The sequence below is a fragment of the Plectrocnemia conspersa genome, unplaced genomic scaffold, assembly GCF_051122295.1.
Source record: "Plectrocnemia conspersa isolate PC_06_02 unplaced genomic scaffold, ASM5112229v1 ptg000010l, whole genome shotgun sequence".
Lineage (NCBI taxonomy): Eukaryota > Metazoa > Arthropoda > Insecta > Trichoptera > Polycentropodidae > Plectrocnemia > Plectrocnemia conspersa.
The window spans coordinates 1,276,035-1,298,615 of record NW_028277174.1 but is presented as its reverse complement, the minus strand read 5'-3'; the positions used below and the strand labels follow the sequence as shown (position 1 = coordinate 1,298,615).

Genomic DNA, 22,581 nt, shown 5'->3' with positions numbered 1-22,581 from the left:
ACTGCCTGTGAGAGAATATCACTAAAATTTACTTTAATAATATAATTATTATTTGTCTGAAATATTGTTACACATACGCTGTAAGCACATCGAGATAACGCCTAATATATGAAAACGGTAGATTTATACATATAAAGTAATAAAATAGTATAAACTTATATAGTAGTGAGCAACAGATTTTTATACAATATTTTTCAAACTGGAAATTAAAATCATACTATTTTAAGCATAATATAAAAATGTTTTTTTTTCACATATTATTAATTGTAAATAATAACCTGCTAGCATGTAAATAAATATGGATCGAATGTGTATATAAATGGAATATGGCAATTTATATACGAATTGAAGGGTACTAGTAGTTCGTCGATGAGCGACCAAGAAAATTTGTTCAGGAGCTTTAGTCTTGGCTTAAGAGCCACCGAGACTTGACGTCTGTTACATACAAAGTATACAATTAATTTTATTCCATTCTTGACTATTTTTTAACTTAACGATAATTTTAGATTAGGAACAAACGTGACGAATCCGCGGAATTGAGCGAAACTAATCAGGCATTCGGTTGAATTCGTTAACTAATGGATTTTTGTTGGTTCTAGTGAATTTTTAGAACATGGCTCTTGCGGTGAGGTTGCTCTTTTGGGCTTTGATCCTGTATACGGCTGAAGCTCTAGTTCACGATCCAGGTGAGTTTTTACTATTTTTTTATATTTATAAAAAACATGTGCTATGTAACGTGAAGATAAACATTGTCCGTCAGTTGGTGAAAAAGATAATAGAGGTCCATCTTCATCAAAGGTTATCTGTTGGAGAAAAGCAATACCCGTTGTGTTTTGACAAGTTTTGTAACGATTGCGGTACTGTGCCTTATTGGCTCTATATAAGGCAGTACGCACAAGGGACATGTCGAATATAACATGACACCAGCTGTTTGTCTCCTTTTAAGGCGTCTTGTCACATGTGCCTTCTTCTGGTCCACGGACAGTGTGGGCAGATCAACCTTGCGACACGAAAAAGAAACTCATTGTGTACCCAGAATATATTTTATTATACTCAGGTGCTTTCGAGAAAGATTTCTCTTAGATATTTATATATTATAGATATTACAGAATATGGCGACTTTTTCGTTTCAAAAAGATCCACTCAATATGAATAAGATCAGTTCGATTTACGAGCATATCTCTTTGTATAAAATCTAAATCAAGATGTTTGCCACAAAAATATTGACTTTTTTTAAATATCGGTTCGTAAGGGACAATTAATTTTTTTTCCGAAAATCATAGAGAGAAAAAGATAAGAACTATTTTGTTGTCGATGTACATATACAGACATGATAACTGATTTTCAATAAACGTTTTTGAAAAAAATACTTAATTTACTAGTCAGCTGATCTTGCTTATAAATAGATATTTATAAATCAAAAAAATAATTTGGAGAAAAAATTCATACAAAAAATTAAATTTTATTTTATATATATTAATGGGTTTTGGTCTAATTTGTTTAAAAGTATTATAAAAAACATTATGTATCTTTTAATCAAGGTCGGAATAACGTAGTCTGTAAGGTCTCAGACTAGTCACCCAGAGGCCGCGGGTTCGAGCCATGGCACCTTACTTGAATTTTTATTTATAAAAATGCGCTAATATTAAAAACCGACCCTAGATGCAAAGTCACAAATATTGATTATGTCACATCATTATTTATATAGATGTTACAGATTTCCAGACTGAAAAGTCTGGTGGTTAATACTTACTTGTAGGTATTCATTGTCTGATTAACTTATCCAGTTAATACATAATTAAATAAATAAATAAACATTAGTTTTTTAGTATCTGAAAAAATGTCATTTTAAGTTTTCATTTTCGTTTATATTTATATTTTTTTAGATGGTTATAAAATTATTTTTCCTTATTCTTATATTCGTATTCATTTTTAAATAACCGCAAATTAGTCTGAATTGATTTATAATACGACAAAATAGGCGACTAAATCATGACACACCTGTCTCTATCACCGCTTAATTTACATAATATGATAGTTAGTTAGTTACGCATATCATTGTTGTCTCTAAAATACTATCGTTATATAATTTTTCATTTCAAAATTATTCAATATGGAAGTTTAAAATAAAAAATAAACTGTTAGACAATTTTCATTCAATTATTATTTGGAACTACTATAAAATACATAACTCACATGTACAAATATATTTGGTAAAAGGTTTTTACTTCTGTAATTTAAATTTCAAAAGCTAAAAAAAAAACATTTCATTATACTTTTTTTTAATTGATGTTTTTTTTTACTATTTAAATACGATACTATTATCATTTTTTATATTTAGACTAAAACTTCAAACTCTTGTATACACACTTAGTCCGCACGAGCGAGAGATAATAAAAAAATAGTTGCATTCCGATCTGTAGTGTCCAGAAGAAGTTCGACCGGTGATGGGTCACGTATCCCTTACAAGGAAGACAGTTTCCAGTCTGATGCACCGTTATACCCTTCTTTTTGCATTCAATTGTGCCGTTTCATTTTTACCGATTGTTTCGCCATCTCACAATATCCATCGTTACGATAGCCATATGGCGATTCGATCGACGAAATATGCTATAGTCGTTAGTGCTTTACTACTTATAAAAATATGGCTAGACTGTCACAGTCATGATTTCAAAATTGTCATCGTTAATACGCATTATAGAGATTCGTGCATTCAAGATAAAAAAAATAGCTCGATGTCACCAAGATGGTAACGATACGATCAAGGTTTCCGCCCACACGTAGGACCGTTCTCTTTGGTGCGTACAGAGTGGCGCAAAAACGCCTTCATTTATGCGATAATGACTTTAACAGCCATTGAAACAGTGACGCGTTAAGTAACTATATTAAAATCTAACTAAGATATCTGATATATTCCGTCGATGTTCTCATTGCTAAGGATCGTAACTTCTTACGCCCTGAAACGCTTTTCACCTCTTCATATTTAATTGCTCAGGCCACATGGTTCAGGATTCCCCACATTTTTTCTACAACTAGTCGCTCCATATTATTTAAATTATGAAATCGTTATAGTATTTAAGATTTATGGAAGAAAATAAAGATCGAAACAGGTAGTGTTTCTTATTTTTGAAATTCATATTAATGATCCTATTTATTTTTATATTACAGATATTTATCAAACTTTTCAATTATATATAAATTATGTAAAATAGTTACAATGTCGATTCTTCGCATTTTATTAACCATATGAGAATCATGAAAAATTAAAGATCGCCACAAAGACGCGGAAGATTGATTACTTTAACGATTTTTCATACTGAACAATATAATTGTGCTCAATAAAACGTACGGTTAAGGGGTTCTATGGTATTGCCATGCTCAAGAAAAAGTCTTGATTGTTACACAGTAAAATCTCAGTATAACGAAGCTCGCAGGACCTAAGAATAAAAATCTTTATACTGAAAACTCGTTATATTGAATGTAAGGAAGATGATATATTTTTAATTAATTTTTTTAGCAAAGCAATATAAAGTTGATTCTCAACTTTATTTTGCTTTGATTTATTTTACTACTTTTTTTGTATTAGTGTGTTTTAATAATGTATTTTGCCACTTTTCTATTACTAAATTTCGGAAAATTTATTCTATATATTTTTTATATATAATTCAGCTTATGTGATTTTTTATATATCAATTCAGAGGCTCTGACTATTTTTTACAAAATTAGTATAAAATATTTTTTACTGTAATTTATTTTGTACTTTTGATATGTTGTTATAAAAATTATTTACAATAATTCAAATCAAATATTCTTTATTAATTATTTCTTTAGTTGCATATGTACATATATAACTATTTGGAGTACCTTAAAAGAGTGAAAGATCGACCGACGTACATGTACGGCGATACCGCTCAAATGTTAATACTTAAGTGCCATGACATGGGAGGTATAAATTGACAATTTAATTTGTCGAAATAAACCTGCAAAACTGCTCGCAGAAAAATTTATAAAGGTTTTCAAAAGCTTACATTTTACACATGTTTTTATTGATTTGCGTAAAATAATCTTAAAGCGACAAGATAAAAACTTATTGAAGGACTGCTTTCGGATATTTTTTTAATATACGTCTTTTTAATTTCAGTTGCATCCATAGAACTAGAAGAAGCGATCGAACGAGATGAGTTCGTGTTCCTTTTAAAACAGACCAAGTCTTTGAAATGGATCAGACAGCAACCTGAGACTTTATTCGAGATGCGTTTTCCAGGAGAGATGAGAAGATATTCGTTAAAGCTTAACAGAAACACAGACGTTGGTAGGTGTAACTAAAAATAATTAATTTAAATATTCATATGTAAGTTATATAGATTATTTAATTGACTTATCCTTTTCACAGTAACTTTTGAAGGAAGTGAGACGGCTCTGAGCTGGTCAGAAAGCGGACTGAGAGATGGTGGAGCTTTGGCGTTACAAGTGGACCAAACTAGCTCCAGTGGAGCTCGATTGATTCTGTACAATAATTGCAAAAAAATGGCAGAGCGACATTTGGAGCTATCGTTCAGGGATATATATTCGCAGATGGAAGAATCTTCAGTTAAAATGGTATATTTATATAATTTTCTTCTTTCACTTCGTTCCTCATAAAAGATCATCGTAACTATTAAAGATTCATTTACAATTTTGAAAGAAAGTTAAGTTCTGACTAGTGAAAATTCCAGATGAAAGATCCTAATAAAACATTATTCCAAAAGGAAGCCTCATAAGTTTGCTATATTCGCGCCTTGGTGTTGTTTTTTTCTGCTCTTGACATTTGGGCCAATGTAATGATTTGGGGCAGAAGCATATTTTTTTTATCGATAATTTTCTTATATAAACGACATTTTACGTAATGGTTATAATTTAAACATTTAGCAACGCTGTCACTGGTCATTGCTAGCCACACTTCTTTGACAAAGCAAAATAAATGTGTAACATTTTCTTTAAAAAAATTAAAACAATGTTTCTAAAAAAATCTAAACTTGCTTGGTGAGCATACATGCAACCACAAGCACACAATCAATGACCACTAATTATAGAGAACACTTAAAATAATTTCGTAAAGCTAGTGGATGACAATTGAAAATAAACTTTATTTATTTAGGATTAAAAATGTTATACCACACATTTTCAACAACATGTCAATTGCACTAGGGTTCTAAAGTCGACATTTTATTATTGTTTAAAAGTGCGAAATATATTCTAATGCCATCTTTCAATATACTCATATATACATAGATAATAATTTTATATTCGTTAAGCAGGGACGTCATTTGTATGAGGGGGGGGGGGGCTAGATTGAATTTAGGCATAAACATCATGTCAAGAATGAATCTTATTAAATGGATTCATATAATAAAATAAACGACCATTGAATGGACAACTTTTGCTCCTCCCCTGGAAAGATCTTAAATTACGTCCCTGATCCTAAATCTATAATTCTCCATTTACCCCTCAAAGCAAAACTAAAAAATCAAATCTTTGCTGCAAATATTTTTTTAAATATGTCATATCAGTGAAATCATATCAAAGTACATTTTCCCCGGTAAATATATATATTTACTAGTAAAAAATAATTTATCTGGCAGATGCTTGTAAAATTATATAATTTTAAATTTCCCATGCATTTACATATACAACATTATTTATTTACATGCGATTTATAAATGTTACAGTGAATGTGTATTATTTTAGAGAAATTATATTTTTACTAGTTTTTTACTAACGTAAATATAATTTAACTAATAGGTATTTTGGTCAATAGTCGCAGTGCCGTCTGTGACGGTGCCGACACGATTTTATTGCTTTTGACGTGAATTTTTGACTTCTGAGAAGTGATAATTGATTTTTGCGCTCTCCTATTGATCAAAATTCGATTCAAATATGCTTTCAATATTTGATTCTCATTTATAGATAATATACCTATTTTTTGCAATATTAATATGTAATTACAATGTTTTTCCTTGAAATAAGCATAATTTATTTTAACTTTTTGGTTTCTCTATTTAAATTAAAATATTAAAAAACGATAACTAACTGGCCAATTTTTGCCCCCCCCCCCCTGTAAAAATCTGAAATGACGTTCTTATAGTTAAAAAGGGATTGCAATCAAATTTAATGGCATATTATTAAAACGGAAAATATTTTTTAGCTCCCTTTATAGTAGAGCGACCAGATGATCTCATGGATGAGTCTAATGGTGTCCATATATATTTTAATCTCTGCAACTCGTCGCTCTTCTACACGTACTTTGATTTTTCGGCGTTGATCCACTATTTTTTAAGTCTTAAATGCGTAAATTTATTAAATAATTAAATAAAATAATCAACAATAGTTAATTTGATGTATTAAAATTTATATAATACTTGTAGTTAAGTTGAATTACGATAAATTGGGGCACAAAAGAAGCTATGGTAGGCCCTGGCCCTAGTCATGATTTATTGAGTTATTCTTTACTTTTTTAGTCTCGCGAGAAACATTTCCCAGTTCACATCATAGGCGGTCCTGCCAAAGACGTAATCGGATGCAAAAAAATCTTCGATCACAAGAAGCAACACGACTACCAAGATATCAAAGAACCCCAGAAAGAGGTCATGCAAGCCCAGCAACCGTTCAACGAAAACGAACCGTACAGAGGAGACATTCCAGTGATCAGCACTGAAAACTGCGACGGTAATTCACCTTAGTGTAACCATGTATTTTCGGATTCCTCCGACCTACTTTCGCTTTATTACCTCGACTAATGTTTTGTTAATCTTTAGATCTACTAGTGCGATCTGTGAACAGTTTGATCGAGATGATCAGGCTGTTGAAGGCCGAGGTGATCAGGCAGCGAGGAGAAATCCAGCAGATGAAGCAGACGTTGGAGAACTGCGCGGGATGCAAAGAGCCAGATGCCAGGATAACCTGCCGCTCCAACCCAGGACCCTGTTTTACCGGTCAAAGAATTTCTGAAGAAGCTTCCGCTAAATAATTATTTTTAATTTAAATCGCCTAAACATAACTACCTCGATAAGAAGTTCTGACTTCGCGAGCATCTTAAAGCGCTCGTGAAGTCAGAACCTCAACCATACTCAGGCGAAAACCAAAAGGGCGCATCTATAAAGTCTTTACTTATAAAATAATCTACGTACGTATTATATTCATGTAGATGCAATATTTTGAAACTAGATATTCATGCACCTACGCCCTTATAATATAAATTCTTTGACTTAATATAAAATAGCAAAATTCAGGTAATTTGTAGGAGAGTTTTATTCCTATTGGCTACTTCTTAGATAAGTCTCAAGCATTTTGGATGTCTCAAAATATATTTTGCATTTATTTAACATGATTGAAGCATGCATGCATTTAAAAAAAATATAAGGGTTAAAGTCTTACTAAGCATTAGTGAAACAAAAATGAGTATTTTTGCCACACAAATAAGATTATTTGATTATTGAATTACCGTCGAATTCAGTGTTGTAAATTTCAGTAAAAATATTTCAGTAAGTTCAATTAGTTACCTACCCTAAAATATGTTTTTTTATTCTTTTTTTATTAATACTTAGCTCATAATCTCACATTTTGTGCTCTAAATTTAAGAATCTCAATCGCACGTCGCAAAACATATATTTAAAGTTATATGAAGGCAACAAAATACTACAATAAAGTACATAAACCCTTTACCTATTTATTGCAAAGTAATAAAAACATATGATGTCTTGTATTATAAATTCGATTATATGTTATGCTCATGGATGTTTATTACAAAAATAGCATTTTGGTCTTTTAGGATTTCAACCCCTTAATGAATTAAAATATTTGAGAATTAAAAATAAATTTTCAAGTAATATTTTTGAGACATCCATGTCATATTAATATATCAGTGTTGTTATGAAGCATGACAAGCATAATTATAATTAATTTTGCACGATGTATGATACATTAATGCCTTAATTTTAGTTACCACATAATTATAGCTCATTTATTTGTATCTTGTGCGACTTAGGATAACATAGTCAGAATGTATGATGTATAATACTATTAACATTGAAATTAAACCATTAACAAAAATCTAAAACTCTGTTTTTATTTAATTTCATTGTATGCAGCATAAAAATTAATCGACATATACATTTGATAAAGGTATATTTTGGGCGCATCAACATTCTGAAAATGTTCTTCCAAGTTTATGATTTATACGCGAAAGTTGGAAGGAGTAATAAATTGCACGATTCGTGTGAGGATGACACTTTAAGATTAAATTATCCTTACACATATGATATATTATTTTATGTAAGTTTCTAAAGAGATTCTGAAATATATTTTTTTTTTCATAAATAGCGCTTATATATTTTCAAATCTATTTAATAATATTTTTACAAGATGCCCGACATTATTTATAATCTGATTCTTATTTCAAATATATTTCTGATTTCTCATATCTATTCCAAGTCGAAAACGAAGTGGAGACCTCTTTACACTGTCTATTATCTTTTAAACAGCTGGAGATTTGCCAACGTCACTACGGGGCATTTGTAATCCAATGACTTGTCAATGCAATATTGTATTCCTTTGTATATGTAATGCGTCCGAATCTCCGATCGTCACGTACGTCAGCGTAACGAATATACTTATCTCACGCTCAAACCTATTATTTAGAAACCAACAGTTTTATTAGATTTTGACAACTCTTTGTGACTTATATCATTGTACGCTTAACAGAAAGTCCACAACATATAAATAAAAAAAAAAAAGAAACTATGCTATGTGAAAAAAGTTGTCATATTTTTTATTAGCAAGAAAATTTTATATAAAAATCAATGCAAATAATATAAAAAAGTTAAGGCCGTTATAGATAAGGTTTGCCATAATTAAAAAACTCGCCGGGACAGCTAAAAAAAACAAAAGCACCTCAGATATTTTCAGCAAAAATGTCTGATAGGAGCTAAAAAATTCATCTCAGATTTTTTTTTTAAAATTGCCTGAAGTGATATTTTGCGTAATTTTTTTCTAAAATTCCGGGGCAATTTGACACTCTATCGGTGATTTAAAAATCGGGACAATCCCGTATAATCCGGGACAGTTGACAACCCTAGCTATAGGGTAGTGTAATTTTTTTGCATAATTTATTGGGAAATATAATATTGATTTTAAACATAATATTTCTAAAAATGTAATACAATTAAATCTCATTTTTTTATATTAATGGTTAATGATCAATAAATCGAAGCTTAAAAACGAAGTGCTATATATTTATATATATTTTTAAAACATGTTACCTATAAAATACATTTTAATAATATACAATAATTATTATGTGCTTTAATTTTATTTTTTATTTACCAAAGTTGTACCAAGCATTAACATCATGTTCTTGGAATTACAGGAGTTCAATGCCAAGATGCTCCAGAAGGACCCAGATGTGGCCACTGCCCCAGGGGATATGTAGGAGATGGTCGATCGTGTAAGCCTGGAATCACATGCGTAGAAAGACCTTGTTTTGCAGGTTCGTTATATATTATGTATGGCCGTCACACAAATAAACACAAATCAAGATTTTTTTATAGCTAACACCAAAAAAACCACTGTGTCTAGAAACTGAACGGTTCGTATAAAGGGAGCGCCAAAAAAAAAAATGCAATTGCAACTCTCTTGGGTACTTTACAGATTTTCGACACTATCATTCAGAAGCTTTAAAAACTGCTTTATTGAGCATACGTCAAGTCAATAATGCAATCAATCGTATCCAAACGCTCATAAAAAAGTCATTAGGATATAAATACGGATATAATTGGTACTTATTCTTGTAGATATAACATAAAAAATACACCTGAATCTTCTTTAACAACAATGAGTACTTTGCCTTGTTGGGATTCCAGACTATTATATATTCAAGGACGCTACAAACTTAATTAACGTGTTTTTTAACTTTTCCCCTCGCAGGCGACCCTCGTTCTCGCAGGAATGTTTTTAAAAGCTTTTAAAAGCTTTTATTTTGTCTTTTTGTATATTTTATTACTAGTAGGCTTATCCCTGCATCTAAATTTCACGTATACGTAGTAAAAGTGTAAGAGGGAAACTCGCGCTTGGGTATGGATATATCATGTTTTGAATAGATAAAATAATAGCGAAACTGATAATATTTTCCACCTAACCTTATGCTAAAATACAAAAACTGTGTAACCATGGGCTCAGATATGTCACAATCACGCTAAAACTAGCTCAGAATAGCTACACCTATGAGATAATGATAATATTTTTTCTTTATAGGAGTTCGCTGCTATGACACTGTAGAAGGTGCTCAATGCGGCCACTGTCCAAACGGATACGAAGGCGACGGACGCAGCTGCACCAGAAAGCCTTCTTGCCAAGCAAATACTTGCTTTCCAGGTGTGAAATGCACTACAACCGAAAGACCACCTTATTACCACTGCGGTTCTTGCCCCGAAGGATACTCTGGTAACGGCACTGAATGCAGGGATGTCGATGAAGTAATAATATAAATATATATGAATACATTTATATTGTTTGTCCTAATGTATGTTAATGTATGTAGTGCGACTTAGCAGAACCATGCGATTCAAGACAGAAATGCCAAAACTTAAGTCCTGGATATAGATGCGGGCCGTGTCCTAAGGGTTACTCTGGAGCCAGAGCCGTTACAGGAGCAGGCATTGAATATGCAAAACGTCATAGGCAAAAGTGTGAAGATGTCGATGAATGCAGGGACGGAAATAATGGAGGGTGTGTCCCCAATTCTCGGTGCATCAACAAGGAGGTGAGTTAAATCGTAGGAATGTAAAAACAACAGCACCCTTTTATATACATATTTTAAATGATATGGTCCTTTTATATCCATCTTTTGAATCTTCTCAAGAACATCAGAAGTTTTTTTATAAAAAAAGTAAAATATCCGACAAACATTTTTTGACAGAATATTTATTTTTATCATGTTTGAAATAACTTGATGTGAATTTTATATTTAAGTGTATTACGAAGAAAACCTAAAATATTTTTATATGTACACTTAGTGTACATCATAAATCAGCGCGATGAAGCACGTTACTAAAATATTTTAAATTAGCTAAACATACTTTTATTTTTATAAAAAAGGGTACGTTTGAGTGCAGCCATTGTGAAAAGGGGTTCGTAGGAAACCAAACAGTGGGTTGCCGCAGAGGACCCGACCTCTGCGCAGATGGAACGTTGTGCGACCGTAATGCTGAATGTTTATATTCAGCTAGCGGAGGTCACCAATGTGTATGTAAAATGGGTTGGGCTGGAGATGGATCCATTTGTGCTAACGATCGAGATTTGGATGGATGGCCTGACTCGGATCTGGGATGTCCAAATCCAAGATGTAAAAAGGTATTAACTGTTCTTTGATTTTGTTTGAGTTCAGTTAATATGGTTTTAGCTATAACATTTTTATTTTTAGGATAATTGTGTAACAGTTCCAAACTCTGGTCAAGAAGATGCCGACGGAGATGGAATAGGAGACGCTTGCGATACAGACGCTGATGGCGATGAGATACCAAATGACCCAGTATTTGATTGTTGAATGTTTAGAATATGAGCTTGACATAATCTTAATTTAATGTTGTATTTTCTAGGATAACTGTCCTTTGAAATACAATCCAGATCAATCCGACACTGAATCTGGAGGTGGCGACGAAGTTGGAGACGTTTGCGATAACTGTCCCTTAGTGAACAACGTAGGACAAGAAGATGTCGATAAAGATGGACTCGGAGATGCTTGTGATCCTGATATAGATAACGATGGTAATATATATATGCTGATAAATTTTGTAACCAGTATCGTATTTTTAATTTAACGAATACTCTACATTGTTTGGAATTGGTCTACTAATTTTGGGCCTTTTATATCCATATTTTCCATTAAATAAAAGGTGATTCAAACACACAAATTAAAGGATATCTTCTGATTTTTTTAAGAATCGAACATTTGCAATATTTTATTAATAATAAAAAAATAATATTAATTAAATGGCCACCTCTGGATCTTTTGCAACAGCCCATCCCTTCGATATGATTTTTGATGCCATTTTCGTACAATTCGGGCGGCATCTCGATTATAATTTAGCGGATGTTGGTTTTTAGGTCCTCCAACTTTTCGAGATGTCAGCGTAGTTTGCGTTTGTTGAACTATTCACGCAAAACATTCAACGTTGCACCTGATATGTGGCAAGTTGTGCCGTATTGTTGTAACCACATGTCTTCCACATCAATGTCTTTGATTTCGTGTCAAAAATAATCAGTTATCATGCGCATATAGCGACTGTTACAGTCCAAACTTCATCGTTTTCAGAAAAGTAAGGCCCATAGACGCCGCCTGATAACAATGCGCACCAAACAGTCACTTTTTTATGGATGTATTGATTTCTCATGAATCACATGCGTGCAATTTTGCTTATGAACATACCCATAGAGGTGGAAATATGCCTCATCAGATTTTATTTAAAAAATCAGCATAAACTTTCTGCTGTTCTAATACCCATACTGCGTAAATTCTTCGCTATCCATGGTCTCTGGGTTTCAGTTGTTGAACAATTAAACAAGATTAACGCGTAGAGCGGTGATTAAGCAATCCATTTCATAAATTTGTTGTTGCAAACTAACATTTGACACTTACTTACACTGTCTTATTTACAGTGTTGCTAACGTAAGCAACTCGAATTGGATCACACGTTACATTTATTTTTATTGTCTGTCATTTATAAATACGTTATATCGTTAAGTATTATTAAATTATTAGCATTTACCGAATAAACGTGTTTTCTGTGGTAATCCGGACTAGCCAAGGGTGGAGCCCTGGCGGCGGCCCCGAAGGCGTATGTCTTCTTTCTGGTGCGTGACAATTACATCCGTCCTCGAAAGCAACTCCTTAAAACGTAGTTTGGATACCCTTTATCGCTTCCTGTGTCATCTGTCGGAAGGGGGGGGAGGTCTGACAAACAAACATTTGAGAGATTTTAAGGACTTATCTGTGAGTCATCCCTGATCTCGCCGTGCAATTAAAATTTGTCTGTGTGAACAGCGGGAATAGTTTGCCAATCAGTGGTCGTTTTTTTTATTATTTCTATTTCAAATGCCTCTAGCCCCCCCCCCCCCAATTATATCCATGTGCAAAGAACATTGTTATCAATAAAAATACTCTAACATATCGTCCAAAGCACTTTTGAATTAAGCTGAATTACAAAACTTGTATTAATTAACTTTTAAAATTATGTAAGGTATACCAAATCACTCTGATAACTGTCCTTATCATGCAAACGTTGAGCAACGAGACAGTGACGCTGATGGAATCGGTGACGTTTGCGACAACTGCATACGAGTATCGAACATAGATCAAAAAGACATGGATAAGGATCTCATCGGCGATGCTTGCGATAGTGATGTAGATAGAGACAGGTGGCTTTCTATTCATACAAATAACATAATATTGATTATACTCTAACCAAATCTTACAATTTTAGAGATGGAATTCAAGACAGTGAAGATAATTGCATCAAAACACCCAATAGTGATCAGTTAGATACTGATAACGACGGTCGTGGAGACGCGTGCGATCCAGACGCAGATAACGACGGAATACTAAATCATGAAGATAATTGTCCTTTAGCTAACAATCCAGGCCAAGAAGATGAAAATCGTTAGTAGATATTAAATGATTAAAATCAGTATTAATTATCATATATTAATTTATTGCTGATAATTTAGAAAAATAACTTTAGAATGATACTTTATAGGTAACGGAGTCGGAGATCGATGCGAAAACGATTTTGATGTGGACAACGTACCAAATCATCTGGATAATTGTCCCAACAACTCAAAAATATGGTCGACCGATTTCAGGTGAAACATTTATCAATGAAGTATTATGGTTTTGTATTTAAAGTTTGCCTGTTTCACTTAAATAAGCTAATGATTTTTATTTACAATTTTTTTTATTGTTACATTATTATTACAAAAAAGTATTTTTTCCGTTGCCGCTGTGCTAGTGTTGCCAATGTGTTACCTAGCTAGTGGGCAACTAAATAAATTGGTCCTTACAGTACTCCCCCCTAGCAATTTTCAATTGAGAAATTAACATAAGGGGAGAGACAGAGCCGCTAGTCTAAGATAGAAATTGACGCCTAGAAGTTTTAATTTTTTTATTATTTTAGAACGTATCAGACTGTCATTTTGGATCCTGAAGGAGAATCACAAACGGATCCACATTGGGTAATATATAACAAAGGCGCTGAAATTGTGCAAACAATGAATAGCGATCCTGGTCTTGCAGTCGGATACGATTCATTCAATGGTGTCGATTTTGAAGGCACCTTTTTTGTAGATAACGATATAGACAATGATTACGTCGGATTTATATTCAGGTATCAAATTAATTAAATATATGTTATTGAATAAATTATAGTAAATAATATAAAACACCGTCTTTTTGTTTAATAGTTATCACGACAACCGCAAGTTTTATACTGTGATGTGGAAAAAAGAATCACAGACTTATTGGGAATCGACTCCGTTTAGAGCCGTGGCCGAACCTGGAATACAATTAAAGTTAGTCGATTCCAGCACTGGACCTGGAAAAATGTTAAGGAACTCTTTGTGGCACACTGGAGATATACCAGATCAGGTACATGTCAATATTTTTTTAATGTTTATTTCCTTGGTAGAAGTATTTTATTTTTACTAGTAACTGTTGTGATTTTTTAATACTCTAGTTTTGACGCTAGAAGTATGACTTTATTAGCCAGTGACCTGTCTGGTATATATTTTATTGAGCAAGTAATGTTGTAAATTAGGTGCCAGTATAGAGTGGCAGAGTCCAGATAATACAATGTAGAGTAGTTGTGGAAGTTCTAGAAAAACTTTAACGAAAATGTGGATTTAAACATATTAATCCATCAAACTTCGGTTTTTAAATATACGCCCTAATGAAGCTTGAGCGCTTCTCTTGTAAATCTATTGTAATGGATTGTAGTATTTCACGCAAATGAATCGACTATTTGTAACAATAAACAGTATTATTGTTTCCACGAGAACAATCCATTGTTTTAGTTACAAACTGCTATAATTTTTTTGGCATATATTATATGTTATTGCTATGTAACTGCTAATTTACAAGATTTTTTATCTTACTGTCATATATTTTTGTTACATGTAAATGAAAAATTTTAATACAGATACTAGTTTTAGTTTTGTTGTTTTAAAATTTAACATTTCAAGTGCTGAGAATGTGTCCCTTTTTTAAAATGTTTCTTTGTTTAATATTCTAGGTTAAACTGCTTTGGAAAGATCCACGCAACGTCGGTTGGAAGGAACGGACCGCCTATCGTTGGTTATTGCTTCACAGACCAAAGATAGGTTTGATTCGTCTGCGTGTATTCGAAGGTGAACATATGGTAGCTGATTCCGGAAACATTTATGATTCGACGTTCAAGGGAGGACGTTTGGGAGTTTTTTGCTTCTCTCAAGAGATGATCATCTGGTCCGACTTAGTGTATAGATGCAACGGTAATATTATTATTGTTTAACGGTTATAAATGTGTGAAAATTAATTTATAACAATTGCAGAAAACGTGCCGGAGACGATTTATCGCGAGTTACCACCAAGATATCGACAAGAAGTGAGCATCGATAATTCACGATCTCAAAGAAACTAAATTTGTAAATAAATATAAAATATGAAGAGCATCTAACGTAGGTTGTTTAAGACGTATAGTATTATTTTTTTAATAAATTAATAATTTATGATTATATGAATATTAAAAGCAATAAAAACAATAGTAAGATTATAAAAAAAATTCTTTTACTTATAATATATTGATTGTATTACAGAATTAGATTAAAGAGTAGAAAATTTAACAAGAAAATAAAGAAGATTTTCACTATAACCACAGAACGATTGATATGACATTGGTTTAAAGTACACGTAATGATATGCTACTATGTTTTTATTAATATTATAAAGAAATATACGTTTAAATTATTCGCATATACAATAAACACACAGACTCAAGCTTTATGTAGTGTTAATTATACACGTTTTAGTTAATTTTATTATATGTATATACGCTACATATGAATTTACATATGGTAATATATTTAATTCATAACGGTATCGAGAAAATTTTCAATCTTACAAACATTTATCGGGCGTACAAAATGATACAGAAGAAAAGCATAAAATTAACAACTTTCACTTAATTATTATTGTCATTCGTTTAAAGTTAAATGGCTCTCACTTTTCAATTACGTAAAGGCTAATAGATTTTGGATCATTATGAAAAATATATGTGTTACTCTTTGAGTCAACGAAAAAAAGTAAATTATACGAAATGAATCCCACTAAAAACTAAATTTTTAGATCCCGTGAGATTTCTTTTAAAACTATGTTTTATTTCAGTTCGAGTTATCATTATTTCACGTCTTATCACAGTGTTTTTTTATTTTTGTAATAATACAAAAAATGTACAACGTTCCGAGTGATACAAAGTTACCCATTTTTTATTCACGCTGATGACGCTCAATCATTGGCACTGTCGTCACCCTGTATTCATTTTATCAACGCACAACTGTTAATCTGAGAAAAGCAAATCAATAAATATAGGTATTTAAAGGTTAAATGTGCTAATTAAATCTAAAGTCGAACGGCCAATCTGTCTCTCTTGATTTTTTATAAGTATATGCTTTGAAGCTCCTTCACTTGAAGATACATTACTTTACTAATATTCTTAGATATTTATGAACAGTCGAATATTACCAAATGTATTCAATATAAAAATATACATATGTAGCCAATTTGTAATATAAGAAGTCAATCAAAAATTTGCTATGAAGGCTAATAGAATTAGAGACGCTAAATGAGAACTGGGAATTTTGAGCAGAAGGAAGCAAATGATATGTTTTAAAATTACAATTACAATAAAACTGTTTCACTAAAAAAGTAAAAGTTCTGTGAATAATTTAATGATACTCGATTAATATATTTTTCATATATTTTACTTTTTCTTCCCGAAACTCTCAATAAAAATTATTACCACCCAATTTTCCCAGTTATTCTTGAGCTTGAGTTAACATCAATAAATATAACATAATGTAGAATTATTTATACATAATATAAGTATAGTTTTATACTCACTACGAGTCGTTAAAATGGGGTTATAAATCAGTACAGTATCGGTAGTGATTATTCTAAGATATTGCGTTACATTTAGATTGTTTTAAAAAATAAATATTCAAGCTAGAAAAAACATGCAATAATTTAACTATGTATAATGTTACAGAATAACCTTAAAAGTATATATACATACATATAAATATATATATTTATATGTATAATATAAAATGGAACGTGTGTACAATGTAAATAAATTCATATTAGATATATACACATCTTTATTTGATCTATTATATTTATTAATATATAGTAAACGTGAGGAAAAATACATACATCTGAAATTTTAGAACACTTTATCATCTCGTAACAATTACAGTAAAACGCAAAAAAATATAATTTTATACTAAGTCTTTTTAACGAGTCGTCCCTTCAAAATTACCGGTATTGCTATTTGATTAAAAATAAATAAATACATATTCATATGTATTACACATTGATAAGTCGTGCAAATAAAAGGTAATGTAATAATAATAAGTTGGTCGCCGTTATATCACATATTTTGTGTTATGCACAGCGTAGGCTCGTAGCAGGGACTGCGGAATGCAGCGCCATACTTTACAACGAGCCACCGCTGGTGACGCTTCTAAATAAGTGTCTGGTCTTAGGAGTGAGGTTAAATATTTGTTATATTATATTAAGTAATAATATCGATACACGGCGCACAGCCTGGTCGTCAATCAACAATTCTACATATATCTTGCAACATTATACATATTTAAACATCCGTTTGGTAAGTGTATTGTAAATACAAATTAAACACAATTCAATATGAATTTTGATGTTTTAATATTATTTCACTATCATAATATATATATTTTTGTTACCGAGTAACAATCATTCGATTTTAAGTACATACTTTTAATGATGATTCTGATATTTTAAAATATAAAATTCTTATTTAAAACGTTTCATTTAGCACCGGATCTCTTAAATAAAATCATAAAAAGATTTTGTAATTTTTGAAAAATTAATATTAATGATATCGTGGATTCATTGTGCGATTTCAAGATTATATAAGTATTGCACTTATAAAAAAATATAGGGTTAAAATTAAATTTCCTCTAATCGTAGGAACTAATTCGTGAGCATTAGCACATCGTTTCTGAATTTGGTTGTTGGGCTGGCGGCGGTTGTTGTTTCTCACTGGAGTCGTGCAGCGGAAGTGGAGGACGCGTCAACGCTGCCGGTAGCGACGGCTGACGTTCGCTTCCTAATTTGCCGATTGATAAGGAAGTCTCGCTCGAAATGTTTGTTTCACCTGAATAAATAATAAAACATGAAAAAATAAGACCTAAGAAATAATATATTACGAGTAGATGTTCCAAGCCTTCCAAAATTTAAAATATTATTCAGAGTAAAATTTAATGTTTCGAAGGATATTTATTTCAGTTATGTTCATTTTGTGCCAAAGGTATTAACATGCATGCAGGCTGTAATAGTCGTGATAATATTTATTGCATAGGTGATAAGGTTAAAGAAGTTGTAGATAATTTATATAATGAATTAAGTATAATATAAATATGGTTAAAAAATAATGTACTTAAATTCAACGAGAAAAAACTAAACGTATGTTTATTAATTATATAATATATTCATTACGTCAACATATGAAGAGATTTGGAGATTTAAACGTATACAGTAAATGCATAAAATGGACTTGAGAAATGAGTTGGGTAAGCTTGTATTATATATATAATTATTAAACTATTATTAGTTTTAGAACTTTCATTAGGTTAGGTTTGGATTTGAACAGCAAATGGACGTTCCACAACAGTCGAATTGAGTTTCATAGATATTTTAGAGCAGCGTATTAGCGCTTATCAGTTAAATTATATTTTCGCTAGTAGAAATATATATATCTACTGGTGAAAATGTATTTGTACATCACTAGTGAAAATATAACTTTACAGAAAAATACACATTCACTAACATTTATACATGGCATGTAAATAAATAATTATAATTATGAAAATGTATGTATTATTACATATGGAAAAGTTGAAATCAAATAAATTTACTAACACCTGCCAGATAAATTATATTTTTACTGGAAAAATACATATTAACTGGTGAAAATGTATTTCAATAAAATTTCGATGAGAGTACATACTTAAAAAATATTTTTGGGATAAATTTAAGCCTTTTTATTAGATTTTCTTTGAGGGATAACCCGAGAATTTCTAGTTTAGAATCAGGGACGTCATCTCAGCTTTATTCAGAGGGGGGGGGGGGGGCAAAAGCTGCCCAGTAATTAGTATTTTTTTTAATATACTGTTTATATTAGGTTTTTTAGTATTTCATTAAATGACATGCATATTTCTGGCCAAATTTAAATTAAATATAAATTTCCGCGAACATAGCATACATCAAACACTTTCATCTACACTTCCTTTCATAATATATTTCCATCACAATCATCCACTAGATACTTTTGACTAGCACCAAGCGAAGCTACGCCGATTACCAACAAAGAAAACTAGATGAGCAACCTCTATCCACTACATGTCTATGAAGCTTGAAATCCAGAGTGTAATCTGATCTTAGGTTATGATTGGATACTATCCATAACTTTGTACTATGAAATTAACACACAACCATAAAAAGGCTTGGAACTCGGAACAAAACCAACCTGAATTTTGCCTCAATGCTTGCGATGGAGGAGATGGCGATGGAACAGGAAGCAACATATCAGTACATCCTTGATTAATACCACCTCTTAATGGCGATGGGGGCTCACGAACTTCAAAAGCACTAGCGCGTCGAAGACATCTGAAATTATAACATATAATTTATTAAAAATTATCTAAGCAGACGGAAAACAAAAACAGATTTCAAACTGCCAGAGATCCATAATCCTTCTATGATCAGTGATTAATATTAAGTCTTTCATTTAAAGCCTTTATTATGATTGCAGATTTCATCAGAATATAGAAAAATATATGCAAAAACGAGAATTGTGTTATAAATGAACCTGACAAGTAATGTAAATCTTCAATATTCGACACGTCGATAAAACAATAAAGTTAAAGCACATAAGTTAGAAAGAATAACGAAGTGAATTTAAGCACTAGTCAATTTTCCTAGTTCACATATCTTTATTTTTAATATAAATATTATTGAAAAATAAAGATATGTATAAGAAATAAAGCCTCTAACCTTCCTTGCGGTGCTCGAAATTCACGACTGTCAGTAACTGAAAGAAGATGAGTGCTGAAGCTTCCTGCGGCTCTTCGCATCGCTACACTCAAATCTTCTTGGATGCCTCCGCTGCCAGAACCTTCATCATCATCATACCTAAAACAAAAAAGATAGAACCGTTCAGTCAACGTCTAGCAATACCTACATTTAATAAATACATTACCTGCGTTGTATTAAATTTTCCATTAGCAAATAATCAGTTTCTTCTGCGTCTTTTAGATTTTCCTTCTCTAAATACAGAGCGAATTCAGGATTGCTCATTTCCGACTGGTGTCGTCGTCTCTCTGCAGATTCACTAGGACGTGGCGGTGAAAATAGCCTACGATTACCGTTGCTACATTTACTAAATTTGGCAATTAGAAAAAGCGATGTACACATTTTTTAATATTTATTGCTATTATGATATCATAAAAAATATAGTACCTTGGCGATTTTGGAGGCGATAACAAACCGCAAACAGTCTCCAGTTCGTCAGTGATACTTGTATATTCAGCGTGCATGGCGAGTAAGAGTTGCCGAGGACCTCTGCCTCCAGGCGCCGGTTTTGCAGTGTTAGCTGCTATGTATTCTGATGATAAATTTAGTTAAATTAAGAAATAAAAACTATCTCGATAAATATGCTAGGATTTACTGACCATGAACCGAAGCGGCGTCGGTAGAGTTGTCTGGCTCGGAATGAGTTTGAGAATGTTGGCGACGGGGTGGAGCGTGAGATCCTAATAGTCCACTGCCGACACCCGACTCTCCTCCTCCTTCAGATGATCTTGAATGTGAAATTATATGTTTTATGATTCAAGTTTATACATTTCATTAGTAACGATTGAATCGATCCATGTAAAGTAATCTAAGTCCAATAAATCAAACTTAAATAAAAAGTATAAGAGCAGTCAATCTTTTTTCACTTAAAAATAACACTTCAAGTCACGATTCTTTTAAAAAATAAATAAAAGGCAAATTAAAAAGAAACATATAGTGACATAGACGTTTACCACTATTCTCTCACAATTTATAGCATCGCGGTTTTACATAAATTTAATATTCTGAATCCAAAAATATTCGAACGCAAGGTTTGTTTAAATATTTGACTTAACATATTTACAGGAACCGATTAGCTGTATTTTACATTTTCAATTGCAATAGTTTAAAGCCTGATTTTATCAAAATCATTAAAGCATTTTTTTATTTAAGTATGTGTGATATTAACAATTAAAAAAATTAAAAGAAACAAGCATTTAATTTATAGCAAAATAAAATAAAACTGCATTAAAGAAACGGATTATTTTACTGTTGCATGATGAAAGTATAATTTACTATTGCAAAATTTCATAATACAACAGTAGTATTTCATTACTTAATATAAACTAATTTAACTATCTGATTGTTTCTACTGCTAATGGAACTGTTTTATTAATTAAAACGTTGATGTCGCGGTGCTGGCTTTAAAAGTGGTTCTAATATTGTTCGGTAACTGTTTTGAAATTTGAAATGTTACAGATACAAGTCGTTTTTTTTGATGAGGCGTAAACTCTACAAAAGCATGCTGAATTTGTTTCGAACAAAGGATATTGCATTTGATGAAAGTACGACACGTTCGTAGGTCTCTACTGATTGTCTACCTATTACAACCTACCAACCTCGTGAGGCGTATAGTTGTGAAGGACGAGAAACCCCTGCAATGGGGGCTAAGGCATCACAAACAAGAATAAAAATATATAAGATTGATTTTTCAAATAGTTTACAACTATACTGTAAAAGTTGTATAAAATCTAGTCGAGAAAGTTGTTTAAAAATATAACATTATTTTAAGGAAACGAGTTTACCTGCGTGTTTTGTGTCTTCTTCGCAATATGCTTTTACCGCAAGATTCGCCTCTTAAAGACACTACTTCTGAGAGGCTCTCCAAGTCGGCTGATCCCTCTGAAGAAGGTAAAATAAGCAATAAACATCATATATGACATAGGCGGATCATTATTCACAACAGCTTTATATTTTTATAAATATATTTTAGTTCCCTTTATTCTAATTTTACATAATTGCTATTCAATACTAAGCTTTAAAAACACTTTGACGGATTAAGCTTAATGCAAGATGACACTGACCATTTGCGCTGTTATCGCAGCAAATCCTCATTTTAACTTTCTTCTTTATTTGCTACCACCTTG

General features: G+C 31.8%; 2 protein-coding genes across 14 annotated transcripts in view; one reads left to right on the top strand and one right to left on the bottom strand.

The window, feature by feature from the left end:
* Positions 1 to 323: 323 nt before the first annotated feature.
* On the top strand, positions 324 to 15,845 carry Tsp (Thrombospondin). 2 transcript variants are annotated; one of them, XM_088195963.1, is made up of 19 exons: positions 324 to 449; positions 507 to 686; positions 4,142 to 4,312; positions 4,394 to 4,599; positions 6,498 to 6,705; positions 6,795 to 6,971; positions 9,404 to 9,523; positions 10,288 to 10,508; positions 10,574 to 10,795; positions 11,131 to 11,385; positions 11,456 to 11,563; positions 11,631 to 11,799; positions 13,272 to 13,449; positions 13,515 to 13,690; positions 13,788 to 13,893; positions 14,205 to 14,414; positions 14,491 to 14,674; positions 15,318 to 15,555; positions 15,616 to 15,845. In XM_088195963.1, exons 2-19 carry the CDS (start codon positions 614 to 616, stop codon positions 15,702 to 15,704), a joined length of 3,111 nt encoding a protein of 1,036 aa, XP_088052089.1. In that variant the 5' UTR covers positions 324 to 449; positions 507 to 613; the 3' UTR covers positions 15,705 to 15,845. The 2 variants fall into 2 exon arrangements, with proteins under 2 accessions (XP_088052089.1, XP_088052088.1); XM_088195962.1 differs by having other exon boundaries at positions 374 to 449; positions 600 to 686.
* A 1,579-nt stretch (positions 15,846 to 17,424) lies between these two features.
* Trpm (transient receptor potential cation channel, subfamily M) overlaps positions 17,425 to 22,581 on the bottom strand; it is a 144,806-nt gene continuing 139,649 nt past the window's right edge. For 9 of the 12 annotated variants that reach the window (XM_088195949.1, XM_088195951.1, XM_088195952.1 and 6 more), the window contains 7 exons: positions 22,240 to 22,336; positions 21,055 to 21,182; positions 20,843 to 20,987; positions 20,583 to 20,762; positions 20,378 to 20,515; positions 19,851 to 19,990; positions 17,425 to 18,479 (listed from right to left, as the gene is read on the bottom strand). In XM_088195949.1, the coding sequence (XP_088052075.1) occupies positions 18,310 to 18,479; positions 19,851 to 19,990; positions 20,378 to 20,515; positions 20,583 to 20,762; positions 20,843 to 20,987; positions 21,055 to 21,182; positions 22,240 to 22,336 (998 nt within the window). In that variant the 3' untranslated portion in view covers positions 17,425 to 18,309. The remainder of the gene's footprint in view (positions 18,480 to 19,850; positions 19,991 to 20,377; positions 20,516 to 20,582; positions 20,763 to 20,842; positions 20,988 to 21,054; positions 21,183 to 22,239; positions 22,337 to 22,581) is intronic. The other 3 variants (XM_088195950.1, XM_088195957.1, XR_015811203.1) reach the window with 2 other exon arrangements.